We start from the raw sequence: 26,769 nt of genomic DNA, 5'->3' as shown, positions 1-26,769 counted from the left end.
AACGTCGGCGGCGCCGGGCGGGACCGGGCCGGCGGCCGGGACTGGGATCGGGACCGGGATTGGGAGCAGGACGGGGATCGAGACCAGGGCTGGCGGTGCTGCTTAGGGCCGTGGTGCGTCCCCGTCGCCGCGGCTCTCCAAGCCGGGGTTCGCTGTGCCGGAGCCTCCCGTGCCCCGCCAGCCCAGCCCAGCCCAGCCCAGCCCAGCGCTGAGGTGGCGGCGCTCGGGCCCGGCCCCCGCGCTGTGACACGGGACGGTGCTGAGGGCGGGCGAGGTGCCGGTGCCTGGCTGGCGTGGCGGGCAGGAGGCATCTCCCTGCCCGCTATTTCAGCTTTTTCTGCGTTATTTTCTTGCCCAGAAAGCAGGGGCCGGAGGGCTCGGCGGAACCCGGCCATGTTTTGAGGGAGGCTCCAGGACGCCGCTGGGATCCGGGTGCCGCAGGTGTGCCTGAAGGAATCGCCCTTCTCTCGGCCCTGCGAAGCGCTGGGTGAGGCGGGTGAGTGTGAAACTGCGCCGCTTTAAAAGTGTGTCTTTGATGTATCTGTGAACGTGAGCCGTGACAGCTCCACGGAGAAAGGCGCAGTGTGTGATTCCAAGGGTTTCTTCAGCCGCTGTGGCCTTTTTGCACTGATGGGACTCACAGGGAGCCTTCAGGTCCATGAAGTCAGCAGGCCACGTCAGCCGCTGACTCTTCATGCACTGAATTGCAAAGGCCTTTGGAGGTTGGCTCTGAATTTGCTGCTGCATCAGAGGAGCAAAGTCCTATTACACGTTATTTCCACTTCTAGTCCACTTCTCTCTTTTTGCTTGTGTTTAGAAACTAAAGATTTCATAACCAGAAAACACATATTGTGCACATCTAGTTTTTGCTCTGGGAGCAGATTGTTTGGGAAATAAGAGTGTGAGATTGGTCTGTGTGAAGCTGTCTATTTCCACTTTGGAACCCGTAGTCAAAAATATTCATGTTTTTCAATGGAAACTTACTCCTAAACTAAACACTTTCTTTACTGCTTATGTCCACTTACATTAGATCAAAACAATGTATTTTTCTTTAAGGTGACTGTGCAGCTTCTTTCTTCAGTATTTAGTCATTAAACTTAAACAGCACCGTGGTTATATGTCCAGTCAGCTACCAGGGCTCAGCTTTTTGGTGGTAATCAATGACAATTTGAACACTTAAAACTTTGTGGGAAAATCACTAAAAATAAACTAGCCACTTCTAAAGACATTACCTATTAGAAAGCTCAGAACATGACATTTTTTCCTTGTTCTTTAATTCCAATTGCTTTGGTAGAGGAGGACAAGGTGAAAAGCTAGTGGCTTTAGTTGCCTCCTCCTTTCTTGGATGTCATGGTGTGGATGAAGATCTGCCTTCCCACCAGACAGATGTGATAGTTTGGGCAGGGAACTTGGTGCAGAACCGAAAGCAATTGCTTCCTCTATCACCTTGGAGCTGGAGATCTGAAACTCGTGTATAAACACAAGGGGGGCTGGATATTGGCTGTTGGAGGATGGATGTAACTTTCTGTTTTAGAGACAATTCCTGGCACGTGCAGAATTGGAGTGGGAAGACTCTTCAGCTTTCCTGTTCAGCTCCAGCAGTGCTCATCTGCCATTGAGGCTGGAAGGCCTTTGCATGTAGACTGCCTTTGTTGCTTATTCTGATTGAAAACCTGTGAAAAAGGAGGAAAAATGGTAAAGGAAGAGTAGTGCTAAGAGGATTGAACGTCCAGCTAAAGAGAGGAGCCTTGGAAGTTGTCAGTAATGCACAGGAAGATGCTGGGGAAATTCATTCCTGAGGAAGAGGCATTGGCATGCAAAGAGAAAGCAGCAATAATGGCAAAGAGGAGGGCCCAGAAGGTGCACTGTTGTCTGTCTGGCTGTTCCTGCTGAGTTATTTACTTAATTTCTGTACTGCAGAAGAAAGGAAGAATTCTCCCTTATCTCACCAGGGACAAATAGTGGAATTGAGGACATGGACTGGGAGCCATGTAAATGTGTTTATGGTTGTTATTTAGGGCATAAGCAAATGCATGTAGTGTTATCTCCCTTCCTGCTCACATGCACATGAGTAAGTTATGGAAGGCTAAATGTTATTGGAATGCTATTGGAAAAGGTGTGTTTCATTATATGAGGGGTCGCTTGCCACACTTTCATTCTCCTATTCTGAAAGTTACATAATTTTTATCGGATTATTGACAAAAATAACTGTGTTCAGTTTTATTTTAACGCAGGATGACAGGAAGGTTTTATTCACCACTACTTGTAGTAACCTTATGAGTCTAAAACACTTTTATCACAATTACCTGGTTTTGCCTAATGCAAAGTAATTAAGGCTGAAAAGGTAGCACATTCTAAACATCAGTGAAAACACTGCCCCTTAAATTCCATAGAATTAAGCATTTGTCAACAAGATGTTTACAGAGGAATAAGTGCTTTAGATAAAAGGCAGTGAGTTCTGCTACAAGCACCTTCTGCTTTTAGCAGTGGCAATATGTGGGTACAACATTGAGCTTTTTCCTTTCTGAGTCATGTTATCTTAGCTGGTGATGCACAGCACTATTTATTGTACTACTCTGCTCTAGAGATTTCTAAGAAGTTGACATAAGTCATACAAATACAATGTTTTCTTACCTGTAGCATTTTTCCTTTTTAAACACCCTTCCTTTATTTATTAAAGATACACCCTCCCTCCATGCCCTGGGGCTGTGGCAGTTGTATGTAACACTTTAATCATTTACCTTCTAAAATTTTTGTGAGATTGTTCATTTTATTGATGTTCTAAGGACTTTTAATTATTTTGTCAAATAGCACAGTGAAATAGTGTCAGAGAGTTGCATAAAGGTATTTTTGCCTCTCACACCAGTGCTTGGTGAAAATACCAACCTGCTGTTTTATGCTTTGCATCTTGACTGGCCAATAAGCTTGACTCTTTGTAGTTGGTGCTGCTTCTAGTCAGCTTGGCGACTTTTGTCTTTTATTGCATCTTAGAAGTTTGTTTTCTGGAGTAGAAATGAAAGGATGGAGAGGAAGCAAAAAGGGAGAACAGATGTTATTTATTTAAAGTTAATTTAAATATGATGCTATTAGTTGGAAATAGGAATTTATTTTTTATCTAAATTGCAGTCTTACGCTGCACCCTACACTACAGTTCTTCTAATTATGAGTGCTTTGTGTACTTCGGGTTTTTCCAGGCTGTGTACTGTGTGTGAATCACATTTTTTGTCTTAATGTGAATTTTAGCTATAGCTTGACAGCACTCCCTGCTGTTTTCTGCGTCATAAAAATTAGACTGACATGATGTGGTCTGCCAGCGAGGCATGTCTGTTGAATTAGAATTCTATTTTGTGTAAAGGTCCCAATAATTGCCTTAATTTCTTAGAACTCAATTGACAAGCAAACTCAATATTTCTGGAAAATTACAAGCTCTTGTATCATCTAGTAAGGGGTTCTTTTAGCAATGTGTTCAGCACTCTTAAGTGTAAGAGTTTCTGCTATTTTTTGCATAGATCTGATGAGTTGTGTGCATGTGATCCTGTGAAATCATGGATGTTATGAAGTGCTTTCAGGAAGGGTAGTGGATGGGTCTGGGAGCAGCATCCAGTAGAGTCTGTTTTGATACAATTTGTGGCATAGAAGAATTCCCGTGTTTATCACCCCCTGCCCACTTTTCAGCCATGACTGAATTACACCATTCCAGTGATGGAGTTAAGATGACTAAATCCCCCTAGAAGTGCAAAGTAAATGGAAAAGTAAGATTGTGGGGTTTATGGTGGTTTGGTTTGTCTGTTTTTCCTCTGCAGCTGGTTGTGAGTCAGTGGTTTAGATTCCAAGCTCTTTATCACAGAACTGTGCTTGTGAGGTACTGAGCATCCTACCGAAATCAAATCCGTGATCATGACTTAGTTTTTTCTTTTTCTCCCTTTGCAGAATCATGGCAAGTCCAAGAACAAGGAAAGTCCTCAAGGAAGTCAGAGCACAAGATGAGAACAATGTGAGAAAATTACGATCTTTAGATGGAGATGAAATCAAAACTAATTCTTTGCTTAGTAATTTCCATTTGCTTGTGTGTATTTCCTCTCTGGTTTTTTGTAGTTAGTACAGTAATTTTTATAATCCAAGAGCATAAATAAATACTTGAAGGAAATGTATGTTATCAGGGAAGGTGTTTCCAAACAATAAGAACTCTCCCTTCTGAAATTATTTTCTATGTTTTCATGATTTGCCTTTTTGAGCTGCACTATGAAAACTTCCCACAGACAGTTATGGCAGATTGAAGAAATAATTGTTCTTCTCTCACAGGTTTGTTTTGAATGTGGTGCATTTAACCCCCAGTGGGTGAGTGTGACCTATGGAATTTGGATCTGTCTTGAGTGCTCAGGAAAACACCGAGGCTTGGGAGTTCACCTCAGGTCAGCCTTTCCAACAGACCATGGACTGAGTTGCATTACCTCAGGGTGCATTATGGCTGTGAACAGCCTGTGTTGCTTTGAAATGTATAGAATGTCTCAAATCCAACATTTCACTGGCAGTTTTGCTTCATGCTCCTCTCCAAAGTGGGCTTTTCTCTCTGTGCCTTGTCTGTAACTAGTTGGGTATAAAGTTAGAGTACAAAACAGCTTTATTCTGTTCAGGAGATTCCTGTTCTCTTTGCAGTATAAATGATAGTTTTTGTTGTTTTCCAAGAAACATGCTCAGCTGAGATGGGAGTCTATGGAATAAGAACTGTTAAGGGTTCTGGAGATCCACAGTGTGTGTATGTAATACGGCCAAAGCAGGGAACAGTTATTCAAATGAGGAAAGGAGAGAAAGTCCAGGAGGGAAATCACCAAAGCAAGGAGGCCATTCAGAAGTACATTCTTTGCTTTTCGAGGGGTGATTTGAAGCTCATTAGTGAGTAGAAATTGCACAGGAAAGGAGCGGTTTGAACTGTTGGGTATGTGGCTTGGAAGAAAAAAGGAAATTTTTGAGATGAGGACATAGAATCATAGAATTGCCAAGGTTGGAAGAGACCTCTGAGATCATCGAGTCCAACCGTCAGGATACATGATAATAGACAGAGAAGAAAATTGCAGAGTGAAGTTATGGGAAAAGTTTCTGTTACATAGTGGGTTAGATTAATTTCTGGACTCAAAGGAAGCTGCTTTTTCTGTCACTTGCCTTCTGTTGACTGTCTCCTTTAAATGCCAATAAATGACATGATTTTGGCTTATTTCAGTGAGGATCTGCCCACCTTCTTATGATGATCTGTCTTTCTGTACTTGGAGAGTGTTCTCTAACATGTTTATACTCTCAACTTTTGAGATAGGTTGTAATAAGCTTTTTTGTGTCACTGTTGATACAGCAGGAAATTATAACAAGCTGTGGTCTAAAATTGTTTTTTAAAACCTGCTTTTCAGTTTTGTGCGTTCTGTAACCATGGACAAGTGGAAGGATATTGAGCTGGAGAAAATGAAGGCTGGAGGTAACAGCAAATTCCGAGAGTTCTTGGAGTCTCAAGATGATTATGATCCATGCTGGACAATGCAAGAGAAATACAACAGCAAAGCTGCAGCTCTGTTTAGAGACCAGGTAAGCTCAGTTTTAGGTGTGTGCTCACCCCGAGGATCTGAAAATATCAAAGTGCTTTGTAAGCACTTGGTTTTGAAAGGAGGCAAAGTTGCAACTCTGAATCTGTGCAGTGGTTCCTGAAAAGGTAAATGTGAGAGAGTGGAATCCTGGAAGAGTTAATGTAAACCTGAATGAGTTCATGGCTCAAGTATTTGGCAGAAGAGAAAAGGAATGTTGTCCTGCCAGGGAGATACGGTGGGGTTAGAAAAGAGTGTCTTGGGCAGGCAGGAGCCTTTCTGGACTAACTTCCTTATTTTGGGTAACTCTTTCTAATTTAGCCCAACGGTATCCAGAGGGTCTGGTACCTCAGAGTAGGCAGTCCAGGACTGCCCTCTTGGGACCCTACAGGTCTTAGAGTGCTTCTTCCCAAGTCTTGTCAGAGTTTTCTATTGAAATTTTAATTTCTGTATTTAGCTGAGGTAGCTCAGATTTTCAGTGCTGCAGTTTGTTGCAGCTGTTTAGTAAGTGCAGCTATCTCACTCCTCACTTCACTATTTCACCTGTACAGTTGTATCCAAAGTGATTTTTGATAAATCTTTAGTGTATGTAGTAACGTACAACAATAACATAGTTCTGTTCCCCCATTACTGTGTGATTAGGGCTTACTTGTCTTCATTAATCCAGTCTTTCCTCTTCAAACAAAACCTGCCTCTTTGAGGAAATTGTCTTAATTTTCTATTTCAGTTGCCTGAAATAAAACCAGTGTTCAATTCAACATCACAGCCTGGGAGCCAGAAAAAAAATGGTTTATTGTGAAAACAGATTAATTGATCCATGGAGCTGGCAGCAGATTGCAAAAATAGGTTGTCCTCATATTACAGAACCAGTTTATAACTTCTATGGAATCTCTGACCTATTCTTGACTATTCTTCCTCTTGTAGGTAGCTACAGTAGCTGAAGGCAAGGAGTGGTCCATTGAAACTTCTCCTGCCAGGAACTGGACCCCACCTCAACCTAAAATGTCTCTGTCTTCTGCTCACCGGTAGGTGCCCTGCTTACCTAATGTGGGTACAGATACAGCATCAGATACAGATACAACATCAAAACCTGATATTTAGTGTCTGCTGGGTTTACCCTGTTGCTGTTGGTGTCTGAACAAGCTGAAGTTATGGAGTATGAGGTAACAGGACTTCTATTTTTGGAATCATTCCCACCCCGTGCACCTGAACCTTAAATGATGGCAGAGACAAGTGAGGGAGAGCAGGGGACAAGCCATGTTTGTGTTATCCTGAGTTGAAATGCACCTGAAATTAGACATTTGTGTCACTCACAGGTAGTGTATGACATCCTCACCTTAACTGTGGTGCTGTGCCAGTTTGATGATGGATTGGATGCTAGGGAAGAAGAAACAGACTTTTCCCTTGTGGTGCTAATTACCATAGGAGCATCAAAGCTCTTGTACCACAGCAATTCTGTTGTTCTGCTTTTGCTTGTAGTGGTTGTTACTCTGTGCACTAAAGATACAAGTTAACTGCAAAAGTAGTTGTAAATCAAAGGAACAAGAGCTTCATGCCTTTTAGTGGTTGCATTAGAGTTCCCTACTTGATAGATGATATAATTAATCAATTTTTAACCTGTATTGTGGTGATATACATGAAGCTGCACTGCTGAGCTAGTGGGTTTTGCTTTACATGGCTTTGATTCTTCAATGTTTTATTTCAGTTCTGCTGGACAATCTCACACTGCAACTGCCTCTTCTGACAAGGCTTTTGAAGACTGGTTAAATGATGATGTCAGCTCCTACCAAGGGTAATGCAATATTTACTGACTTTCTGAGTGCCTCTCTCTAGCATAACAAAATGTTTGAAGCATTGAATAAAAAGTTTGTAACTCCAGATGTTACTGTGGTGGGTTCAAGACCAGCGAATTCTGGTTGTATGTTGTACCTTACAGTGATTTGAATTAAACAGAGGCATTTATAAAGCTTCTTTCATTCCTTTTCTCATTTTCATGTATCACTTTATTAGGATTTACTCAGCTTTCTGATGTCAGTGATCTGTTAAACCTGGAGAATCATTAAGACCACATTAGCTTGCACAGAGGAAATTGTGTTGTCCAAGGATTCCTCAGTGGATCCTTGGTGCTATGTCTTTATGAAGTGAGTAGTTTTGTATTTTGGGTGCTGGGTGCTAAAGGACTTTATTTTCCAGGTGCAAAACCAATTGTCATTCTTCCATGCTTTTCAGTTCTTCTAATGGCTGCATGCTGATACAGATACTATTTATTCCTTTTCCTGTGGCAGTGGCCAAGAGAATCGCTACGTGGGGTTTGGGAACACAGTAAACCCTCCAAAAAAAGAGGATGACTTCCTGAATAATGCCATGTCCTCGTTGTACTCAGTAAGGAATTGCTTGGAGCTTTCTGTATTACCATTTTCTTCTATTTTGTCCTGGTTTGGGAGAACATAAGCAGAGAAGAGAAGAGAAGAGAAACTAAAGACTGCAGGTGGATACGGAGAGATGCAGAGTATTGGTTGTATTGTCAAAGAGTGAAGAAGATATTGGTGAACTTTAAAAGGGAAAATGGAGAAATTTGAGCAAAACTTAAGAGTTATGTCTGGTATCAGTTCATAGAAATAAGTGAGGATATAGCAGTGGATTAAGACATAATCAACAGGGCTGAAGGAAAAAAATGTAATTACCTGTAGGGAATTAAATCTATTAACCATATTACGGATGTTCTGAGGAAAACAACTGAAATGTGTGTGTATGTGAGTGCCAGAAGCCATGAGCAGTGATGAAAACATTTGAAATACTTGTGACAGGGTGTGAACAGATAACAGCATATGGCTGAACAGTTGTCGTGATTCAAGTAAAGATAGTGAAAGATGCATTGTTGAAATAAAATGGGAATAAAGTCAGAGGCAGTCAGGGCCATCCTGGTGCTTTGACAGGCTGCAAAGTCACAGTGCTGAACAATATTTGGGGTTTGGAGTCATTTGGAAATAGAGTAAGGTATCCTACCAAGGTTAGTGGCCAACAGCCCTCTGTAGAGCCTCACCGGCCTAAATACCCACACCAGGTTCTACTGTTTATTTAAAAATAAATAAATACTTTCACTAGAACTTACCACAGAAAGGTAATGCCTGAGCCTTTGAAGAGGTTGATCACCATATTCCAGGTGATCCCACAGGCTGCTTGGGATCAGCTGAGTATTTTCTAGGTGTCTCACAGTTTTTAGGCCAGAGAGTTCAGATTAGAAAGCACATCTGCAATGTATTGCCGGTGAGCTGAGACAGCCAAGGAGAGGGGACACTATTCACGTTCCTGTGAGCCATTCTTGGAGCGCAGGATCTCCCTGAATGTCCTGGCTGAAATGCCCTCGTGTGAGCACAGACGCACATTGCCGTGTGCTCTGAAGTCCTGTATTTCTGGGAGGCTGAGTTCTTGGCATGGCTGTTCATCCTGGTGAGGAAACCAATTTGCCTTCCACTGCATGGGATGATTTTTCCCACATTTGTAGCCATTTTTAGCAGAGTGACATCTGAAACACTCTGGCTTGTTCACATTGACACAAATACTGCAGTTCATCGCTCTATTTCAGTTAAGTGAGAGGCTCTAGTTTTTCTCTCATTAGCAGGTAGTTCTTAGGACTACAGGACAAGCTGTATTAGAGAATTTTGACTTAAGCTAATCTGTTTTCATTAAAACTTGATTATTTGCTATTATTATTAACATGTAGCTCATGATTTTCTTGCTTTCTTTAAAGGGATGGAGCAGTTTTACAACCGGAGCAAGCAAAATTGCCTCAGCTGCTAAAGAGGGTGTAAGTAAATAAAATGTGGTTTAGTTAATTCTTGTGAATTCTGGAGATTCCAATTGTGTTTTAATAGTGATGAATCCTTAAAAGTATTACCAAGACTAGCTAAATTTTGCTCTCCTGTCTTTGCCTATGGCTCATAAAATAGTTACATATTGAATGGAGATCTCTTAACCATTTCTCATGTTTCTGGATGGACATTTTTGTAAATTCGTCCACTGGATTTAAGCATCAAGAAAGAACTCAAGAAAAGCTTTCATTATAAAGCAGAAAATTCAGAATTTCAATCTGTGCCAAGCAAGGCTAAATTGCATTTTTCAGCAGGAATTTGATACCAAGTTAAAAACTGGTGATGGGTTTCTATTTTTCCTTGCTTTGTCTTGTGTCTTAACTGCAGCATTTTTGTCAGTTTAAATAAAAAGCTCGTTGGGCTAAGATTGTGTCCAGTGGGATGATTTGGGAAAAACTGAGGCATGGTCTTCATGTTCTGCATGTTCTACAAATTTGCACACTTGAGTGACAGTGATTCGACTCACTGTCATTTAAAACCAGAGGAAATAAGAATGTATTACATTTTGCATAGATGCTGATGGAAAGACTAAATATTTTTGTGAACATAATGCATTGCAACTTTTTTTCAGTTTTGCTTAATATTATTCCAAATCTTCATAGACATAACAATTACCTGGTACTTTGGGTGACATTATAGGAGACAAAAATATTGATACTCACCTACACTGGCCCACCAAGGTCTAGTCCATTTTGAAGACCCTTTCTTCCCTCTGCTGCAAGTTGGGAAAGACTGACACTTCCCCAAAGCAATGGAATGCCAGGGGTGGTGATATGGGTGTGTTCTTTTCATTGTGAAATTCTACCAAAGCTCCATTACCTTGGAGAGGATAATGCAGCATTTCTAAATGTGTGTCTTTAAAAATCAAAGGATTTATTCCTGATAAACCTGAATGTTTTTGTTTCTTTTCACAGGCTACCAGATTTGGATCTCAAGCAAGTCAGAAGGTGATTATAGATTTAGCTCTTAGTCAGTGTAATTATTTTTAAATGCCATGTGTTTGCCTGCACCAATTGACTTAGATTTGATCATCAACAGACCAGTGTGCTTTTCCTTCACAGTGCACAGTAGTGTTTAGTTCTAGCTTTTAATTCCATGGGAGTTGCAATCAGCTGCAGTGATCAAATTAAGCAAGAGATAAACAGGGATGCTCTGCTGTTTGTTCCTGTTGGATGTATTGGAGAGGCTGCAGAGCTTACAAACTTAACATCCCCTTATCTTACTTCTGTGAATCTTCAACTATCTTGAAGTAGTTTTCGTGGTGATAAAATACAATGCAAGCGGTCTTCCCATGGCTGAAGCCTAGTAAGGTGTTACAAATGTGAACTGCTCATTATTAATAAATCAATTTGCCTGTGTGTATTTTAAAAAGTAGCAATGACAAAAGCATTTCATTTATCAAACTGGGGTTAAAACAGAGTCAGAATTACACAGAGCTCTGACATAACCAAGATCTGTCTGCAAGGAAAAGTTTTAAATTGAAATGTAGAAATGTATAAAAGAATGGGATTCCTAATTTGCCTAGTTCTGGGTGAGATAAGCCTTATATATATTTATAGATGGTTCAGGAGTTTTAATTGAACTCTAACTCTTGTGTATGTGCAGCATTAGCCTGGTTGGCTTTTTGATAGGCATAGAAAGTATTGCTCAAAACAAATGTGCCAGCTGCAGACGTTGGTGTTCAGACAGGTCTATGCACTGGGATATTAATCCTTCAAATGGCCAAACTTGGGCATGTTTGCAACAAAAATGCCTTGTTAAAGTACCCAAACTTCCTATTTCAAAGCTTTAAAGTGTTTACTGCCTGGCTTAAGAAAAACTAGTTTTTCTACAGGTCTTCCTCTTCACTCCTTCTGGCAGTTTCCCTTTTAGAAGCTTTTCTTTCTTTAGTATTATTAACAAATACAAATAGAATATTAAGTTTAAAAGCTCATCACATCTGCTGACAAGGACCACAGCAACGTGGCGCTCTAGAGTCTAAGCTGTGTTACTGAAGATTAAATTTTGTTCCTGAAACTTCTGACCCTTTGCAGAAAAGATTTAGCACTTTTTTGATGCACTACATTGGTTAAAAGTGTATTTGGGGTCCAGTGACCAAACACATTTCACTGTTTCTCTTGTCAGTAGATGTTAAAAGTTGGAAAAGGTTCATGCTACTTAACTTGCCTGAAAAAATGCTGCCAATTTTTTGCTAAAAGCTGCTTCTACCTTCCTTGCTCTTTTCTCTTTTGCTCTCTGGGTAAAGTTTTGGGGCTACAAGCAGCAGCCAGAGCCGGTAACACCCTCACATCTGTTCTTGTGCATGGACTCCTTGTCTGTTCGTGCTGAATATGTGCATTTGCTCCTGAGCTGTCTTTTCTTTTTCTGCCTTACGTCAAATCTGTTTAGAATTATGTTGTGTGTTTTGTATGGTAACATTTCTTCAAACCTACTTAAAATTTGTTCAGTTGGGTAGAGATACCCGAGCTGTGTGCTGTCCGAAAATTGACTGTGCTGCTGTCCACATTCTGATGATTTCAGGATTTCTGTTTGCATGTCTGCCCCAGGAATGTGCCAAGAGCTGGGTGTTGTTGGAAGGCAGACACTTGAATGAAGTGTTTGTAATGGTGGTTAGAGTGCTGTCCTAAATTCAGCAATAGGAAGGAAAGATGAAGTGATTCAGATGAAAATACAATTGTACCCAAATCTTTCCATTCCACATTTACAAAATTATGCGCTTGACTAAGAGGGATCAGATAAGAATTCTTTCTAATTGTAGCAGTGACTCTATTTAGGACACCTGAACTGTTAGTCTGGGTGCATTACACTCTTTCTTATAAACAGTTTGCTGGGTTCAGTAGACTCCAAAGGGTTTTTCAAAGGTGAGAACACCCCTTTTTTTGTTGTTTTTCTTAAACACTTTGTAGCCTCACTTCCAAAGGTAACAAGCCCTTTGTGATTTGCATTCATGTTTCTCACTGGGTGGAAGTGGGGTTTGCTTTTGCCTTTGCTTCTCAAAGAACTTCTATCCAGTAAGGAGTAGAAGTACTGGAGACAATGGCTGGGGAAAGGGGAGATCCTGGGAATGCTGTGGCTAAGAGAAAGGCTTCTTAGACACCTGGGAGTCTGTGGAGGAAAGATGTTTAAGGTGCTCCATTCCCGGGAAGAACATGCGTGAAGGCTCACACCCTGACCAATGGTAGTGATAAAATATGAACCCTTAGGAAATGAAACTTAATTGCCTGGCATATTGGCTCTCTTGGATTAACCAGGATCATTCAGAAGGCACTCAGTATGATATGGCAGTTGTGAAGAAAGCTTAAATCTGTCAAAGGCTTAATATGGTCATAGAGAAATGAATGATTTCAAACTCTTCTAAACCTGCTGTCCTTGTCAGCATTGCCTTAGGAAAGTAATTTTGTGACTTAGACTGTGGGCTTACATTTTTGTAAACTGCCTCTGAAGTACAATATCCTTGTGCATCTTGTTCTGGATTGCAACAGATTTCTGAAGTTCATTGTTTTTTCACCCTGCAAACCTGGAGCTTTAAAAAAATAACAGAAATCTTCTGTCACAGCTTTGGCTCTTGTGTATTGCTCAGAAACACTTAGGCTCTTACTAACAGATGACAATTGGAGCACTACAAGACTGAGGAATTGTGGGAAAATCAGCCCAAAAGATCTAATTCTACAAGTAATTTAATTAGTATGGAAAAATAAGGGGGGAATGAGGTCAGTTTTTCCAAATATTCAGCTGCAGGCATTAGTAAGGGGCCCATCCTTGAAGCTGTTGCTGGTTGAATCATTGCTTCTGCTTCCAGTGCAAGGTCAGATTTTGCTTGGGCTCTGGGCATCTATTGCCATGTCTATCTGATTTTAATTTATTGTCTTTTAATGCCTCCTACAGCACTTTGCTGTGTGTGCTTTTCAGCTCATTCTGCTTGTATGAATCAAAGCTAAAGGCTTCATGTGTTTTTGGAGATAATGCTGAGAAATGAGCCTGCAGAAGGTGTTGCCTGTGGGTTTTTATTGGGGTTTTTTTTAAAAAAAATAACTGACTTTGTTTTTGTTTTGCTTTTAAATAGGCATCAGAGTTAGGTCAGACATTAAATGAAAATGTTCTCAAACCTGCACAGGAAAAGGTAACTTTGGAACTAGTAAATGACTTGCAGAAAAACGGTTATACTCACTCAGGGAGTGGTTGATTCCTCCTGTCACAGCTGCCCAGGTTCTCAGGGGGGTTTTCTGAAAAAGGGAAACATCAAACAACTCAAAGTTAGGCTGTTACCAGAAAAATGTTGATGAGGGGTAAATTCCTTCCACCAACCTTTCTCATGTCTACCAGAGTCTGTCACATTCGTTCTTGTTAGATACCATTTGATAGATTTCATGCTTTCAGTAGTGAACGATGGAACAAGGGGAAAATGCACCCTAAATGGAAATAAAATCAGTTATTTAAATATATATATATAGATATTTATATGTATTAGTAGTTGTATCTCAGTTAAGTTCCTAGTGTTTTACCATCTACCTGCCAGCTTTATTTTAATTCAGGCAAATATCTTTGAGCCATTTGAAAAGAATGTTTTAATGATACTGCAGACTAATTTCTCTTTCATTACCTTTATTAATTCACCATTCTTTACATGGCGTTTCAAACCACAGGAGAAGACTCTAACTGGTTTTCTGTTCCCTAGAATTATCCACAGCTTATTTCAGAGGGCTTAGTTGCATTATTTTCAGGGTTATTTTTAGGGTGCATTTCCTTGAGCTGATTTTTATTTTGTAGGACAATTTAATGAGGAATTACGTATTCTGTGTTAAAAAGAGATCCATTTCCCTTAGGATGTTGTGCTGTTAGTTCTAAATAAGTGTTAACTTTTTGAAATAACTATTCTCTATATGGTTATACAAAGTCACTTGCTTTGGAACAACTGCCATTTATTAAGTGGTGAAAGGTACCTGTTGTATTGTGTTTCAGCAAAGTTCAAATCCCTTTTAATATTTAAATAAGCATCTGTAAAAGAGAATAAAAGGGATCTGTTAAGTTTCTAAACACAATCTTTATACGTGGTAGAATATATTCGTAAAGCTTCATGTTTGCAGATGTTTTTTGTACTGGTATTTTTATGCTCAGCAGTAGTGTAATGCTAGCTGAACTGTGTGTAAATGATACCTGCCTCAAACTGGGTGTGATACCTTCCTCAAACTGAGTGTTTAGCCATAGAAAATTCCCACAAACTCAAAGGACCGAGGTTCACTCCACTATAGATCAACGGACTTTGTATATCATTTTCTTAACTTTGTTAATTTGACTTAAACCTATTTTAATTCAGTTTGGGGTTGGGTTTTTATATATTTTAGCTGTTAAGCACAAGTGAGTGTGTCTGAAGGTTTCAGTAATCCTCTGTTTTATGACTAATTACCAATACTTTGGTCCACATAGGTGAAAGAGGGGAAAATATTTGAGGAGGTCACCACGGGGGTATCGCAGTTGGCCAGCAAGGTATGAGGTGGCCTGCCTGGCTTTAAGGAGGCCAAACAAGTCAAGCCAGTCTCCATATTCTTATGAAAAATGATAGAAAACCCCAATGCAGCTTTGGTCTGTGCTTGTGTTGAATACAGAAATTTGGAAAGTGTAATTCTCAGCGGGCAGCACTTCTGCTGGGGTGTTAAAAGCTGCACAGGCATGGTGGTGTCCTCTTAGTAATTTGAATGAGGACATGGTATGGTTATAAACAGCCAGTGTCCTAAACAGCAAAGAAAATGTGTGAGGGAATATGGAGACAGCTTGTGTTCCACTGGTCCAGTAAAACTTATTAATGCTCTGCACCTTTCTCCTTTGCCGTCCGCTGCTCTCGGTGCTCGGTGACGCGGTAAGTGCTGCCTGAGGCTGCCAAGCACAGAAATCCTGCACAGACTAACACCTGTGGTGATAAATTGCATGGTGTTACCCAGGAATGTGTGTCTTTTAGCACTGGGAAAGTCAGCACTGGAAACACTCTCACAGACCAGCTCAGTGTCTTAGATTTTGGTACTATTTGAATAAAATAAAATAAATGATGTTACCTGTTCTGTTTAGAGCCTGGCCGCTCTCAGGCTGAATTCTGGGATTCATCCTCTATGTCTGTAACTCAGAATAGTACCTTTCATGGTGACACTTCAGAATTTATATTTCTAATCCAATTCTGGGACTCAACTTTTGGCCTGTTTTACAGGGGTAGTGAAATAATGCTGAAACAGAGTGAAAATAGCTTTTTAGAACAGTAGAAATATAAATTAGAGTTATGTTAATCATAAAATATCAGTGCTTTCATTAAGTTGAATTTTATGTAAGGACTAATTCCAGTATTTTTGTCAAGGAAGTCTAGGAGAGAATTTAAAAGATGTTACACTAATGGGTGAAAAAGCTAAGCCTGACCTGCTTCCCACCCTTTCCAGAATCATGATGCTGTCAGATGTATGTTATCTACATCCACCACGTAACTGCCCATCAAAAACATGAATGAGCTGTCAGTTAAATGTGTTTGATTTATTGGAACAAGTGGGGGAATGTGTTGTGGCTTTTGCTGTTGGACTTGGCAGAGGTGTTGGTTCAATCCAAATGAATGGAGTGTCTTTTTTTTATTCTGTAGGTTCAGGGAGTGGGAAGTAAGGGATGGAGAGATGTCACCACTTTCTTTTCAGGCAAACCAGATGATAATTCTGAAAGGTAATTTTTTGTTCCTATTTTCTATCTCTTTAAACACATGATTTTATCTCCTGTACATTCTCTGCAGTATAATAGTGAAAGGTAATTTTTCAATATTAATAATTTATTCTGTCTTTGCTAACAGTCCTCCTCTATGTAATAGGGAGGAATTCAATATAACTTTGTTTATTACTCTGTTTAAACTGAGAACAAAGCAACGCACACCTCTTGGTTTAAAACTTACTCCAAATGCACATTCCCTTGCCCTGGGCCTGTTAAATCTATTAACAATCTTTGAATTAGACTGCAAACTTACATCATTTGGAGCAATATTTAGTTCTGCCTTTATCATCAGGGTTTTTAGGTTTCTTTTAAGCAAAGGGCAGTAGAATTATAGTTTTCTTTGGAGTCATTGATTTTTGTTGTTATGTTTGGCAAAACTAATTTATTTCTACCTTCCTTCCCCCCTCCCCACTCCCCAAAAGACCAGCTGAGGGAGACAGCTACCAGAACAGTGGAGGGGAGGGCTACCAGAACAATGCTATAGATCAAAGCTTCTGGGAGACCTTTGGCAACTCAGATCCACCAAAAGCTCATAAATCTCCAAGCAGTGAGAGCTGGACCTATGTGGACAATTCCACAGAGAAGAAGAGCTCGGATAGCTGGGACGTGTGGGGCTCGGGAACGGTCTCCAACAAGAACAGTAACAGCGACAGCTGGGAAAACTGGGAGACCAACTGGGAGAACACAGGAGGGGAGAGCAAAACCAGAAAACCTCCTAAGGCAACAAAAAATGCGTGGGATGACTTCTAGGACTCTGTTAACCCTGCTTTGCACAGCTGGGAAAGGGAGGCTGTGCTGGCTGATGGAGGGGAGGAAGTTTTACACACGCCTGGAGTATCATGGTTGACCTTTCTGATCTGTTTGTGCTTCCCATTCATTCTCCTTCCTTCTACCCCGGTTTAGGGAAAAAAAAAGTAGCATCTGAATCTTTTCTTACGTAAAGGTGGCTCTCCCTTTTTTAAGGATAGTGGTAACTATATTCTCCTTGCATTACTGGAGCTGGCTACAGCAACTTTCTTAACACGAATGTTAACGGAAAGAAATCAGTGCAAGGACACTTCCATGGCACAACCTTGCATGTGTAGGTTAATAGGTGTTCATCCAGTCCTCATCTAATTTGAGATTTGGGGTGTTTATTGCAAACAAAGGACAGGGTGTGACTTGGAAAGACAGCCATTAACCGAGCAAGCTGCAATTGGATACATCTCGTTCCAATGCCTTACGGATTGCTCTGACTACAGGAAGTCTGGCAATTCAAGATGGTCTTTAACATATTTTTTATTGGAGCTTTGTTTTTAAACATTGTGACATTATTTTTTTTTAATATTTTAAAACTTATTTTTTCCTTTTAGAATTCAGAAGGAATCTAGAGCTAGATGATTATTTGTGTAAACTGACAGGTTTGACCTGAGCTCTCAAGGGACATCCAGAATGGCTCTACTTGGCCACCTTACTCAGTGGATTGAGTTGGTACTGTGCAGCTCTGCCACACAGAAAAGCAAAGCTGTAGTGTTTTCCTTCCTCACCTACACCCTTGCCCCAGTTTGAGTATTTTATGTGCTCTCTTTTTTCTCTTTCTTCCTTCTACCTGTGTAGTATTTTATTAATGCTGTTAAAAATGAAGTCTTTCTGCTGCTTACGGCCTTCTGGACATCTGTTTGGCAACCTGGCAGTGAAAAAAAAAAAATTATAGAGAAGATTCCAGCAAGAAAAAATGGGTGGAAAATATGAGAACACTGAGGAAAGAGCCTGGCAGCAAGCCCCTTTCAAGATGAGTAGGTGTCTGGATTTAATAGTAAAATTTAATTTAAGCAGATGTTTTCCAAACGATTCTTCGTGTGTCAAGCTGTATCTCTGTTTCTGTCATATATTTCTCCACATTTTCTTCCTGGATCTTGTTAAAGAAACACTATTTTGGAAACTTGAGAAACTCCTTGTCAGCATTAAGGACTGGAACAGGAGATTGAGTTATGTGTCAGTTTTGACCCAACAAATCGCTTTGCATGACACAAACCATAACTTCTAGAGAAGAATTGTGACTGTAACATCAAAGGTGTCATAGGTATCCCATTTTATTTTGGGGGATGGGTTGTGAATGTACCCTCAGCACGAAAACAATCAGCTTGCTTGAAACTCAAATCATGATGTTTTATGTGATCTGCTTTACCAGCATGGAGTTCTTTCTGTGAACCCTGTAGATCCTATTACTGAGCTAAAAAGCCTTTACTTTTTAAAAATGGTTTACTTGTTCAACAACCAACCAAAGGTGTCAAAATTACCTTAAATAACACTTCACTTCTTTTACTCCTCACAGAGGTTTTTGAGCAGATAGTAATATCAACAGTTTAAAAAGGAAAGAAAATGAATTTCCTCAAAAGTAGCAGATTTTAAAGGCTTAAGCCTGAGTAGAAGTAGCTCTATTTACAACCTGATTCTGTATTTCTATCAGAAGGATCTTTCGGATGGTGAACAGAATATTTTTCCAGTCTTTTCTCACCCTGTTCCACAGGAGTTGGGATTTCTTTTTTCCCCCCGGCTTCTCCTGATAGCGTAGTCTGAAGCTCGTGGTCTCCGAGCCTCTGCAGCAGGACCCAGAGCTGCTCCAGACCCACATCTGGAAAGTGCTCCTCCAGGCTGAGCCATTCCTGAGGTGTCCTTGCTGTCACTGGCCCTTTGGAAGTGCCAAAGGCACGAGAGCTCTTGGTTTGCAGTGCTGCTCGTGGTACCACTGGCAGCGTTCACAGCCCGACTGTAAAACAAGGATTTTTTTCTGCTTTTCTCCAGTTCCAAGTATAATTTTGTCATAGCTTAGCTGCATGTCAAACATAACTTTGTTTTTTTATGCTTACACCTCTTGCCTCCTTGTCAACGTGTCTGCTGCCCAGTCTGAAGCTGATTCAGCTGCTTCTGTATAAATTTATTACAGTTTCTCTTTCATAAACCTCCTGAAATGGCTCGTGGCAGGAGAATCTTTATTTCAGTGCACTCAGTCAATGGTATTGTGATGTGTGTGTGCACATTCTCCTCAGCTGTGAGCTTTGCCTGGGACAGAAGTGGTTTATTTATGTATCACTTGCAGCCACGATTGGCATGAGCCATTTGTTCTTTTGATTTGATTTTTGTAGCTTTTGAAACTTTTATGTTCTAAATCAAACAGCCAGAGCCCTGCTCAAGCAGAAGCTTTGGGTAAGGATTTTCCCTCCAGTTGAGGAGACAGGGACAGAACAGTTGCCATCTCTCTTTCTTCAGTGTTGTAGGGAAGCAACAAAATGATACAACTGGCAGAAAGATGTTCCTGGAAGATCCAAAAAACCCAATGTAATGGCAGAAGGTGTAACTGCAGACACAAAACCAGTGTGCCAGCTGGTCAGTTTGACAGGCACATGGGCATTTTTTAATGGCTTGTCTGAGCCTCAACGTGTGATCATGTCTTCCAGAGGAGAGGACAAAACGAGGGCATTTTCTTTTGCACACCCTCTGTTTTACTGAATTTTACTTTTTTTCAGAGTAGGTGGCTGGGAGGTTTCTGCGCTATGAAGAGATGCATCCCATCAAGTTGCGGGTGCGGAGCAAGCGTTCATGAATCAGACTTTTTTTCTTTTTTAATTCCTCTTCCTCCCCAGATCCTCCCTTTTTGGCCTGATGAGGAGCAGAGGCATTGAGTGCGGGCTGCTGGAGCTGAGGCTGCCTGGCTGAGTGAGGATCCAGCCATGAGCCTCAGTGTGTGGTTTGGAGGGCCCTGGTGTCACTGTGGGCTCCCCCTGTGCTGGGGTGACCAGGGCTCCGCTCCCCTTTCCATCCCACCCCGTGGAGTTGCAGTTTTAAGTCAAACAAGCAAACTGCCAGGAGATGTGCAGTAGGTGAAATTGCTGCACCAGTTGGACATTGCAGTGGCTGGTTCAAATCCCATGGTGACCCAAGCTTTTATTTCTTTGTATGGCTTCAACTTTGGAAAATGCAGAGCAGCTGGATTTCTGCAGGTAGCCTGATAAAAGAAAAATGTCAAGAAATCAAACTAAGTGCCATTTGCAAAAGAGTGGAAGTGTTGGAGAATGCTCCCAAACATAATCCTAGCAGTTAGAGATTATTTTAAAATGTTTCATTTGTGTCTTCAAACCTATTAGTAATTATTACAATTCAAGAAGTGCTTGGCCAGCTCTCCCTCATGGCTGAGACCTCAAGGATAATGCTGCTGCTTTTATTTTCCAGGCCAGACTGTAACATTCCATGGGTTCATAATGTACTTGTCAGTGTAATGGTCTGTGCAATAATTTAACAAGTGTAGATAAAACCTTTGTTTAATCCAGGATACATTTAAAGATACAGTGGTCCTCTTGGACAGTAGCAGTCTGCACAGTTATTTCAGTTCTTAGCTTGTTTTGGCTGAAATACTAAATTTCAGTGACCCAATTAAAGGTTTGAGCAATCAGTGATTTAAACAGAACAGAAACATTTCCATGGCCATTATTAAGAGTCTGATCCTAATGGCTTAGTGGCCTCTAGCTGCAGAACCCTCTTTCATTCCCATGCCAGCAGAACCTTGGTCAGTCTGGAGTACTGTATCTTTAATTTTCCTGCTGTGTTTTTTTGTGAAGTTCACAGGAATGGTGATTTCAGTGAACACTATTCATTGTTCTGTAGAGTGGTTCTGGACTTGAACTGCGGTGTCATCTTTTAAAGAGTATTATAATAAAGCAAAGAGATATGGAGCAGAACAGTGGTCAGCCCTTTTTCAGGAGACTTCAGTTAATTTTCAACCCAGGTGCTGGCGTCAGGCATCTTCTTCCCTGCTAGTAACAAAGGAGAAAGGAAGTTGCCAACATTAATAGAGCCAAAAACATCTTTATATTTCATTGGAGTTTCACAGTCTGACTTCAAACTCTTACTTAAAAACAATTTGGAGACATTGTTTGCCTCCTTTATTGAAGGGCAACTATAAAATAGAAATTAAAGTACAAATAAATTTATGTACTGAGATTTTTATTAGCTTGTCTACAAAGGCACTTATTACAGCAGAAAAAGGTAACTTTCAAAGCAGTTTTCCTGCAAGAAGCGAGATTTCTCTGACAAGTCGTTCAGCTATGGTGGTGGTTCATATTCAGGTTCCAGTTTCCTTCATGAGCCAAATGGCCACGTGAGTACTCCAGGTGACTGCACTGGGCTTTATGCAAATTTAAAATATCTTCTGTTATGTTCTTGGTCAGCAGGACTGAATCCTACTTGCCCTGTAGAGGTAATTTTACTGATTTTTACTCAAATGGACATTTGTGTTTGATAACATCACTGGTATGACTGCACGGGTCGGCTGTATCTGTTCTTGCCGTAAGGGCTGCTCTGTCAGGTGCAAAGTTTTCACATGGGATTACTGGCAGTAAACAGGATATGCTGCTTCTGGAGAGAGGATTTTGGCCCTTTATTCTGACAACATCCAGAGCCAATGACCTAAAAACAAAACGCCATGAAAGCAGTGATGTGTATTCTGGATTTCAGACAGCACAGTCAGTAAAAGCTGATAGAGAAAGTGGAGTCTAGACCAGAAAACATCACTCTTGGACTTGAGGGAGGACAGGTCACTGCTGCATTGCCATGGCCCCCTCGGTGCTCTGATCCCAGTACCAGCAGCAAGTCCAGTTGGAGCTTTCTGCCATTATTTCTCTGTGTAGGTGCCCTCCAAGGTAGATGCAGACTCAGAAGGTGATTCTGGGCTTCACAGCTCACTCACTTTAAGCAACCAAACTCTCATGCCCTCTGAGGTGTGCAGCCAGGCACTGGGGATGTGCCCTGGTTTTCCTCCTCCTGCACTCCACCTATTCCAGAAGGTTCATCCACAGGAGCCTTCTGCAGCAGGCTTTGGGCTCAGGAGCTTCGCCATCACCTCCCCAAACTCCACAGGCTTAGCCCCGTACCCCCATACCCGCTGAGGGTCTCCACTGCTTTGACAGAGGTTTGCAGGATGCAGCCATGGAGTGAAAACTGAAAATCCCATGAGGAAAACAAGGGGGAGCTGCGTTGTCCTGTTGGGAAGCTGCAAACCGTGAAGCTCTGACACACCTGCAGTGTGATCATTCCTTGTCTGTTCAGTCACTGATTTGCAGGAGGCCAAGAGATGCTGCCTGGCTGTGTCAGCTCCAGCCATTTGTGCTCTGTCAGCAAGAAGCTGCATCTCCTCAAGGAGGCCGGAAAAGAAAGGTCAGCTCCTCCTCTGAGCAAGGCGCTGACTTTTGCTTTAGGTGAGATAAAACTGCCCTGGTTTTTTTTATCCTCAAATGATGCTTTGTGTCCAATCTGAGTTTCACCAACTTCACCAACGTTCACCAACGAGGTTTCACCAAACGTTCCCTGATGGCAACGTTTAAACTGGCTAAAATCAAAAGAGATTAAAGAAATACTGAAAAGATCTCCAAGGAGAAGCCTTCTTGCACTTGAAATTGCTGAGAATGAGTGGGAGAGAGTCTCTGGCAGGGCTGGCTGCAAGGACTGCCAAGAACAGTCGTGTTGTACCTCACCAGCATCGTGACCGCTGCTCAAGCAGGAAAATCCAGTGCTATCAGCTCTGCACACTTTGGAAACCAGTTCTTGTCTTTCCCTCTAAGCCCTGCCAAAATGTGCTCCCCTGGAGAGGCTGCTCAGCACTGCTGAGGCTGGTGAATTTTACAATAGATAAATCAGCTCCTGCCAGGAAGCACAGAAAGGCTGGAGTGCATCTTTTATGAAAAAAATTTCACCACTTCTGATTGAGAAGTGCTGCTCCTTAGTATCAGCAGTTCTGCACTGGATTGCTCATTTTGCCTTCAATGGAATGGTGTTTTACTACCTAGGGCAAAAACTACTTGTACATACATTTTTTTTCCCTACTCTGCTGACATGGATGGTTAGTGTATGTAAATTGATGTGCCAGCCTATATAAAGGCCGTTGTGATCAAGGTCAAACTAGGAATTTTCTTCCTTACAGAAGCTTTTCTGTGTGGTGTTGTTGCATTGAAGCTTGATACCATTCGAGATGGAATTGCTGTTTTAATTCTGTGTTCACAAATTGCCTATTGACTCCAGCCACCAGCTCTCACTGGATGTGACTGGATGTCACTTTTGGGGTGCAGCTCAATGCACTAGACTTGAATTACAAATTTAGTTTGCCCAGACAGGGCTTCACTGGTCAAGACAAGCTGCCCAGTGTTACTGCAGGACTGGCAAGAAGAGATAGAATCTGAAGCTGAGGCTACTGCAACTCTCTTAAACTTCTTGCCCACACCAAGGCGTGTCTCTAAGCTGGTCACAGACCTTGGGAGGGAGCACAAAGCATATCAGAGAAGTGGAATAAATACTTCTTGTGTAATCTAGGCTGCTGGTGAGATCCCAGCTTGTCAAATTAAGCCTCTGCAGAATAAGCTCCCCCACTCCCATGTCTGTTAAATGCCTGTCTTCACTCTGATGGTAGTTGGGAAGGGGCTTTAACCATGTGCTAAAGGCCACAAAAAGCCTCTCTTGCACTGGGTGTGAGGAAGGACTGAGGCAATGCACCAGCTCACACAGATGATGCTGGCCTAGTTAAAGTGTCCCTGCCCACGGAGCAGGGGTTGGAACTAGATGATCTTGAAGGTCCTTTCCACCCTAAATGATTTCATGATTGTGTGAAGATGCTCCTTTCAGAGCTGCTGGCAGAGATCTTCACTTGTCACTTCAGCTTCCTTCCTCTAGAGGGGATTGTGTCACTGGGCATGGATGGCTCTGAGGGAACCTCACATAAGGTTTGAAAGCTGGATGCAGGGTTGGAAACGTGTTCCTGCTCGTGGATCTGCTTATCCACAGCCCCATCCTGTCCTCTGCCTGGGACTTTCATGCTGTATTCAGCCAACACGGGGCAAATTCCTGTCCTCCAGCCACACACAGGTACTCCTTTGATTTTATATCCTGCCTTGGGATTTCAGCTCCCCCATCTCTCTGCCAGTGTGCACCAGGCTGGATGGAGGCAGTTTAAAGCTCACGCTGTAACAAATACCAGGTTCTAGGCTTTATGTTACCCCTGATATCCTGGCCCTTGCTGTTAAAGCAGTGTAAGAGCCGTTTCTTTACGACGAGGAAGAGCAGACTCATGGTGCAGAGCCGGGACAGGGCTGTCTCTCGTTGCTCCCAATACAGGTTGGCACAGCAATAGCCAACAGCTCTTTTTAATGGATCATGATAGGATTACACTTCCCCTGCCAGGAGTGGCTCCTTTGGCTGTGTTCAGTCCAGGCTAATTGTAACATAATTAGCACATTCCCATCACAGCAGGAGACTGGAGACTTCCCCACCTCTGAAGCTTGAGCGTTCCTTCTCTGGGAGAAATGTGGATCTAGATTTGGCCCTGGCATGGCCCTGACCCAGATCAGGGTGTTCAGACCATGCTGGGGAACTCTTGAGTGCTGCCCTGCAGTCTGCTCCTCCCTGAATCATTGAATCATTTTGACTGGAAGAGACCTGTAAGATCCTCAGGTCCTGGGGGCTTCTGTGGAGCTGGGGCAGCAGAGGTGCATCTCAGAGATGTCCCAGAGCAGGGACAAGGAAGTCTCTGTGTCCCTGTCCCAGTGGTCTGCAACACCTGATTGATCTTTAAAAAACACACTGAAGAGCCTCACCCTGAGGGTGAGCAGAGGGAATTAAACTCCTCTTCCCTGCTTTGAAGTCTTACACCCACACACTGGTATGGGAGCTGAAAGGTAAGGACTATTGACAGTCTGAAATGTTTCTTCTGATGTTGAGGAATGGGGAAGTGGAGGTGATGCAGGTTCTGTGTCTTGTTGTGTAAGAGCATTTCTTTTGTTGTCATTTGTTCTTTGTTGGTTTTCTTTTTTCCCAGTGAAAACTTTTATTAGTTCATAAAGAAGGTGAGTACTTGGTGGTGTTTTCATTAAAGCTGCAGGTCCTGAAGCAATGCAACCATGGGAAAAATTAATTTTTCAGTGTTTGTTTTTGGGTTTGTCTTTTTTCCAAGCTAAAGTTTTATTCCTTGTAGTTGGAGAACCACAACTGAGCTGTATTAGTTTACAATTTTAAGGGCAACAAAGATCTCCCTGTTTGTTACTTTGAAGCCAAGCAAATTACTTGGACTTGGATTTGATTGCTTGGGGTTAGCAGCCTCTCTTTTCTGTGGAAAGAAGCAACATATTGCTCAAACATCCAGGTTTTTTTCTGGAACAAAAGGAAGGACACTCAATGACAGGAGAGCTCCAGCTCAGATTTATTACTGGGTAATGAGAAATTGCTGAATAACGTGTTCGTTTTCTGCCACTAGGTGGGAATAAATCTTCCCGCTTTTCTCGGGCTCTGAGAACGCTGCTGTCCAGTCCCAGCTTCCAGCACAGGAGTGAGGATTCTCCAGGGTGCAATGTGCTTCCCTGGTGCACAGCAACCTCCAGGCTGGCTTTAATGGCTACGGGACCATTCCCTGGCTGCTGTGGATGAGGGATCTCCACGCAAGATGTCCCCAGAATTGCCGATGTGCTGTTCCAAGTGGAGGGGGTTGATGCGAGGTGGCCTCCCGCGTTTGCTGTGGCACTGACACCAACGAGTTAAGCACAAACAGCCCCGGGGGTGGCCTGTGACCTTTACTGCCAAATAGAAACAACTTTTCCCAAAGCAGCAGGGAGGGCCTGGCTCCCGAGCAATGCTGGGCACTCTGCTGCCGGCCCAGCTGGCCGGGCTCCAGCCCAGGTGAGCACACCTTGCCGGGGACAAGGACTTACCCCAGGGAAATGCTCTCTGGCAAGGAGAACCGTGTCAGCTGGCCTGGGGAAGGCCAGAGGAAACACAGGCCATGCAAATCAGGGATTTTATTGTGTTGATGTTGGCAGCAAACTCATTTTTAAATTTTTTTAAAGTTTTTTTTTGCTTAAGCTAAATCAAACTTGGTGTGTGGGGTGAGCAGTGCTGGCTGGCTGCCGGCTGCAGCCTGCTGGCATCGGCTGTGCCAGCTCAGAGCAGGAAAAATCTGAATCTGTCTCTTGCCAGGCTCTGCTCCCCTGCACGAGAGATTTCTCCATCTCTCTGCTTGAAATGCAGAGCCTGAACTGCCACAGGGAGTACAAAATTTAGGCAAAGGACTAAGGCAAATTTTGCAGCTGGGGACAAGGACGGCTGTGACAGCTCTTGGTATCCTCTGTGCTCACTCCTGGCAAGATTTACAAACAGTTCTTTTATCTTTTTACAGCTTTTCAAAACAAACTCATCTGATTTCTTCCTGTCTTCTCCTCAGCCCTGCCAGGGAAAAAAGAAGGAAACAAAAAAAATGAAAGGATGCTAAACCTTCTATTTGATGGAACAAAGTTGGGAACCGAGAACAAAAATATTTGGCTGTACCCAGAGGTGCCTCTGTATTATCTGAACACTTAATGAGTCAAACTACTTGCTAATCCATGGAAACAGAAAAATTCAGACACTGCAGTTCCTCTGGAGGGGAGACCTAGATGGACTCTGCATATTTGTTGTAGATTGGACTCTGAAGCCATGCCATGGAAAGCACTTTTCATCTGTAGATCGAGACGATAACGGATTCAACTTAATTAATCCCTGCAGGTATGGGGAGTGAGGGAGACATATCCAGGGATTGTTTTTCCCAGCCC

The 26,769-nt window shown here is 42.2% G+C and overlaps 1 protein-coding gene across 8 annotated transcripts; it reads left to right on the top strand.

The window, feature by feature from the left end:
- Positions 1 to 20,886, top strand: ARFGAP1 (ADP ribosylation factor GTPase activating protein 1). Of its 8 annotated transcripts, XM_048321650.1 has the most exons (15): positions 1 to 113; positions 359 to 496; positions 3,931 to 3,994; positions 4,303 to 4,412; positions 5,400 to 5,571; positions 6,492 to 6,592; positions 7,273 to 7,359; positions 7,853 to 7,949; positions 9,319 to 9,375; positions 10,354 to 10,386; positions 11,685 to 11,714; positions 13,503 to 13,559; positions 14,864 to 14,923; positions 16,053 to 16,129; positions 16,594 to 20,886. In XM_048321650.1, the coding sequence occupies exons 3-15, from the start codon at positions 3,935 to 3,937 to the stop codon at positions 16,919 to 16,921; spliced, it is 1,269 nt and encodes a 422-aa protein (XP_048177607.1). In that variant the 5' UTR covers positions 1 to 113; positions 359 to 496; positions 3,931 to 3,934; the 3' UTR covers positions 16,922 to 20,886. The 8 variants fall into 8 exon arrangements, with proteins under 8 accessions (XP_048177607.1, XP_048177608.1, XP_048177609.1 ...); XM_048321651.1 differs by lacking the exon at positions 11,685 to 11,714; XM_048321652.1 differs by lacking the exon at positions 14,864 to 14,923 and having other exon boundaries at positions 16,059 to 16,129.
- The last annotated feature ends 5,883 nt before the right edge of the window (positions 20,887 to 26,769 follow it).

The sequence above is a fragment of the Corvus hawaiiensis genome, chromosome 17, assembly GCF_020740725.1.
Source record: "Corvus hawaiiensis isolate bCorHaw1 chromosome 17, bCorHaw1.pri.cur, whole genome shotgun sequence".
NCBI lineage: Eukaryota > Metazoa > Chordata > Aves > Passeriformes > Corvidae > Corvus > Corvus hawaiiensis.
This window is presented reverse-complemented; position numbering and strand designations above follow the sequence as displayed.